Here is a 5,428-nt window from a genome sequence, read left to right as displayed (position 1 = left end):
TGTTGATGTTCGCAGCGGTGTTTTGTTCCCAGAAGCTTCGAAAAACAACCGATCCCCGGTTTCTCCGCTCGCTCCCCCGCTCCGCGACGCTCGACGCTCGGTAGTTTGTTCCAATCGGCCCGAAGGAGCCGGAGCGGCAGACCAGCGGCTCCGTCTGACCCTCCCCGCAGCCATGACCATCCTGCCCAAGAAGAAGCCCGGCTCGGGCGTCGGGGGCTCGGATCACGCCGACGACAGCGACCGGAGGAGCGGCTCCGACGCGCACCAGCACCCGCACGGAGGGCGGAGCGGAGCCCGGCCGAGGGCTTCGCCCCCGCCGTGGTCCTACCAAGCCGCGCCTCCCTCGGCCAGGGATGACAGGCGGAGCATGGAGGCCAGCTCCCGGTCGCAGCAGGCCTCTCCGCCGCCCGGCGGCTCGGTGTCCCCCGTGGGGCCGGGAGATGGCAGCGGGGGCATAGTGTCCGGGCCCCGGGGGGAGCTGGTCGTGTCGGCCGGGGTCGGCTGCGGAGGAGGCATCGGTAGCTGCTGCTCGGGGCCCGGGCTCAGCAAGAGGCGGCGGCAGGCGGGGAGCTGCTCCGGCGGGGTGGTGGCCCTGGCAGGGGGAGGCCAAGCCGGGGTGACCGGACCGGGAGGCGTGGGCTCCGGACAGGACCCAGAGGAGGGAGCCGGGGGCAACAACAGCGAGGACGAGTACGAGAACGCTGCCCGGCTGCAGGCCATGGACCCCGCCACGGTGGAGCAGGTACTGGCACTAGAACTAGATAGTAATGGTACTACTCTGCTACTCCAGTACTACTCTAGTACTACAGTACTACTTTAGTTCTACAGTACTACTCTACTACTAGTACAGTACTACTCTACTACTACAGTACTACTACAGTACTACTCTTGTACTACATTACTACTTTGCTACTACAGTACTACTCACAACGCAGAATACTAGACACAGTGTGTATATGTGTTTCACAGTGTGTAATTAAACAGTATATGTGAGTATAAAACATGCCTGTATGGCATGTACACGTCTAGGTACTGCGTTGTTGGAAGTAGAGCGGTTTCATGTTAATACAGATAATGTAATGCAAGGGGTTCTCAACGTGGGGTCCGGGGACCCTCCAGAGGTCCTCCCAGTTAAACTGTTACTGTTTGGATCCTGGTTCCACTGTTACCTCAGATCAGAGACTCAATCTGATCACAACCATCAAACTGAGGAACAGGTTGAAAATCACTGCGATAGAGGGTCAACATGGGGTTCAGGGTCCCTTCAAGGCCCTTCAAACATAGAAATGAGGTGTGTGTGTGTGTGTGTGTGTGTGTGTGTGTGTGTGTGTTGCTGTGGAACAAACTCCACGTTGCAGTGTAAAGTTGTTGAATTGTTGTGAATGTGTGTGAATTAATTTCCAGGTGAAACGTTCTGTCTCCAGACTGGAGCAGGAGCAGGACGACTACTTTATTATTAGAGAAAAGGTACAAAAGTCTATTTCTAAGGATCCACAAAAAGACAAAATGAAAGTTTATTTTGGCTGTAAGGAAATACTTTAAATTAACTTATGACATAATAATAATAATGATAATGATAATGATAATGATAATAATAATATTAGCTGAATTTTCACAAACAAAAAAATCTCAAACAGAATATTTAGATTTTTTTGTTTCCTAATTGAGTAGAGAACTAAGGCTTGAAGGAAGTGCCCACAATTCACAGCATTATGACGTAACATACAAAAACAAGGGAAACTTCAAAACCAAACTGAAATAAGAACAAACAACCATTTGGTGGAAACAGGAAAAAAACACAAACACTCTCATGAGGAAACAGCATTTGTTTAGTTTCTGGTTTAAAATAAATTAAAAGCAGTGATTGTTACTGATGCGGTTGCCACGGTAACGTCATCCCACGGAGCGCTGTTCCTCACATTTAGACACCGTGCACGCACTCCTGCACGTGCACGCACGGCCCACCGTTTGGTCGTCTATGAAGATAGGAGCTGAAATCGTGGTCGTCCTTACTTGGTCCTGAAAAGGTTGAAATGAACATCTCTAGGTTTCCACGTCGCTTTGGTTTTTAGTGGAACAAAAATCTGGATCCAAGTTTGTTCCACAGGAATCTCAAAATGACCTGGACAAAACTGGCACCAGAAGTAAGGAGTAATTGGATTTCAAGAAGGTGATTCTCCTTTAAATAGTGACTGAATGGCATCGATCCAGTCTGAAGATAGACTGGAGAGAAGGAAGGAAAGCAGGGAACCTTCTGAGGAGACGGGAGGTGTGGACCCTCACAGGGCTCCAGGTCCATCCAGAGGCTGCGATGCTCCTCTGTCCACCAGGAACCATGTTCTCCACAAGTTTGAGACCCATCGTGGCTCTGCAGCCTCCAGGACGAGGACACGGGAGAAGCGGGTGAAGGATCCCAGTGATCGTTGGAGCAGCGGAGAAACCTCAGAACCCGCAGAACAGCTCAAGAACGGCCCTGGACAGAGGAGACCAGAAACCAGAGCCTTTTGCTAAATCGCACCAAGTCAGTTTACAGAAAACCAAGTGAAGCCTTCAGAAAAGAGAGCTCCGCACCAGCAGTCCAACATGGAGGAGCTTCGGCGTTCTGCGTGGGTAGATCTGCTGCTTCTGGTCCTGAGAGATCAGGAGATCTGACAACGTGTTCAACCGGGGGGTCTGATCCGTCTGTCTCACCCCGCGGAGGATCTGGAACCAGGGATCTTCAGACCCGAGAGCTGAGAAGTTTGCAGAAGAAGAGCGAGGTGGAGGAGCCTTGATAACGGATCACAAATCAGCGAGAGCTTGATTTGTTTCCTCCGAAGGCTGTGATGCCACATATGAACCCCAGGGGGAAGTCATTCAGTCGGTCTCCCGTCTGGTGATCTGATGACTTGGAAAGAAAGGTCAAGTTCTGAATTAAACGATGGAAATGTGGAAATCAAAAACCATCGGTCGGCTTCAATTTGTTTTACTATTTTATTAAAAAGGGCGAAGGTGCCACGACTAAATATCAATATGAAGTTTTATTACATTTTTACACCCGACTGGAAGGATCCAGAAGCAGATTAACTGATATATATATATGGATGGATGGATGTTGTGTCAAATTCCCACTGATTTTCTAGACAAATTCTCCAGACTCAATTCACTCCCTCACTCACACTGGTGGTGTTTGCCCAGTGTGATCTAGAACACCTTTCTAAAAACAAAGATGTGTGTGTGTGTGTGTGTGTCGGTAGAAATATCTTCTCCTTTCACACAAACACAATGAAGCCGGTTTCCATGGAGACCACACACCACACCTAGCACCAGAATAAATCCATCCATCTAGAACGGAGGAGTGCTTGCGTTTTTAATTGAATTGCAATCAGGCTTGTATTGATCAAGCAACTGTGGACGTAACGTTTGACTAGGAGTAAAACTACTACTCCCTCAGAGTAAAACTACTCCTCCGTGTTGTTTTCGTTTTTTTTTCTGATAAAGGGCGAGTCTGATCAGAAGCGTGGAGCTTGCCGGCAAAGTCGAGAAAACGTCCGGTCTCTACAGAGACAGGTCTTTATATTCGGCTGCACCGGAGGGTGGAGGCGGAGTGAGCGAGCGGACAGGGAGAGGTAGAACAGGTGGAGAATGTTCCAACTCCGGGGGCAGCGGGTGTAGGACAGGTTGAAAGGCTCACACTGATGAAATAACACAGGGTTGACTGTGTTGTCTGGGGAGGGGGGCTCCGTCACCGCTCCGTCACCAGGGGGAAGAGTCCGAGATGGTGGTGAGATGGGTGGCGAAGCGCCGGTCCAAGAGGCGCTTCTGTTGCCTGGTCTCATGTCATTGGACAACTCTGGCGTGAGCTTCACCTCTGGGCCGCCTGGCGAAAGCCGCACGGCAACGCTTCAGATACGCTGCCATTTGAATGAGTGGAGACGCGAGGCTCCCAAACCCCCCTGCCCCGCCCCTTTTTTAGGACTCTTAGGCTCTTGTTTTTTCCGAGCACAGAGTGTAAACTGGAGTGTAGAATCCCAGAGAGGTGAAAATAGTGAAAATATTGAATAACAAGCCTAGTATGCATCACACACATACATATACATACATATATACATATATATATATATATATATATACATATATACATACATATATATATATATACATATATATATATATATATATATATATATATATATATATATATATATATGTCTGTTTTATGTCTGTTTTTTTTATGATACGACATAAAACCCCAACCGGGGATCTGCATAAATGTATGTTTTATCTCATTTATCTCATGTTTTATCTCATCACTTCACGTTGACCGATGGGAAGTGAACGATGGAGCTGAAGCTGCTGTTGGAAAACAATTTGAATATGCAAAGTAAAATGACGGCAGCACAGGAGGTGGAGCGGGTCGTCCGGTAATCACCCTGGATGCCATGGATGTGTGAATGGATGAATGTGGGGTATGTTCTGCAAAGCGCTTTATAGATGCAGCGCTTTATTAACTTGCCATTTGAAAGCGTAAATAACTTTTGTTCCCTCAGAAATGAACGGGATCGGTATTGACGTGATTCCATCTCGATCCAAACGACCTTCTCATAAGTTGATTAATACGCTTTGGACAGAGACGTGTGATCAGCATCTATTTTCCTGGAGGAAAACTCAGGGTCAAATTTCTGGCACAAAAAGTGGAATATTTCATAGTCCGCTGGGTGACCCCTTCCACCGGGTTCCAGCTCACCTCTGGGGATGGAGACGCTCGTTTTGATGTATTTCACGTGTTTGCAGCTCGAACACAGTGGGAGGAGTAGCGCTGCGGAAGCTGCCCTTAGTTTATGTTATGAATCTATTTATATAATAAAAGTGTGCTGGCACGACCACTCACTATTGTTTTTACTGTTATTGTTATTACCTGTCTGTCTCTCTGTCTCTCTGTCTGTCTGTCTGTCTGTCTGTCTGTCTGTCTGTCTGTCTGTCTGTCTGCACCAACCCAGTTGTCATGCAAACGCATGCAAACATATTAAAGGACTGCCCCACATGGCCCCGCCCCCCCCCCCCCCGGCAGCTGCTTTGTGACATCACAACTCTCGTATAAAAACTGGGGCTGACAGGTTGCTTCAGTCTCCTCCTCCGAGAGCAGAGGAGGAGCTTCCTGTTGGAACCACTTCCTGCTCTGAGACGCTCGAGTAATACAGGCACTGATTTTCAAAATAAAAGCTCTAGAATGGTAACGAATCCTGAGTAAAGTTATCTGGGTTAGAATATACACGGGGGAGAGAAATACTACAAAGTACGACAATAAGTACTACAACAGAGGCCCTATATGCTGAATAGGACCTGTACAATGAATGTCTCAAAAAAAACCTAATTACACAAATTAGAGTGTAATTAGTAGAAAATAGGGCTGCCCCCTGAAAGTGGGAGTAGAACCCTCATTCCGAAA

The 5,428-nt window shown here is 48.1% G+C and overlaps 1 protein-coding gene across 2 annotated transcripts in view; it reads left to right on the top strand.

Moving 5' to 3' along the window:
- Positions 1-5,428, top strand: part of otud5a (OTU deubiquitinase 5a) — a 14,011-nt gene continuing 8,583 nt past the window's right edge. For both annotated transcript variants that reach the window (XM_080015539.1, XM_080015538.1), the window contains exon 1: positions 1-742. In XM_080015539.1, coding sequence (XP_079871665.1) covers positions 173-742 — 570 coding nt within the window. In that variant the 5' untranslated portion in view covers positions 1-172. The remainder of the gene's footprint in view (positions 743-5,428) is intronic.

This window comes from Zeus faber (genome assembly GCF_960531495.2).
Source record: "Zeus faber genome assembly, chromosome: 15".
In the NCBI taxonomy this organism is placed as follows: Eukaryota; Metazoa; Chordata; class Actinopteri; order Zeiformes; family Zeidae; genus Zeus; species Zeus faber.
Note: the sequence above shows the minus strand (reverse complement) of the source record. Positions and strands in the feature narration are given on the sequence as shown.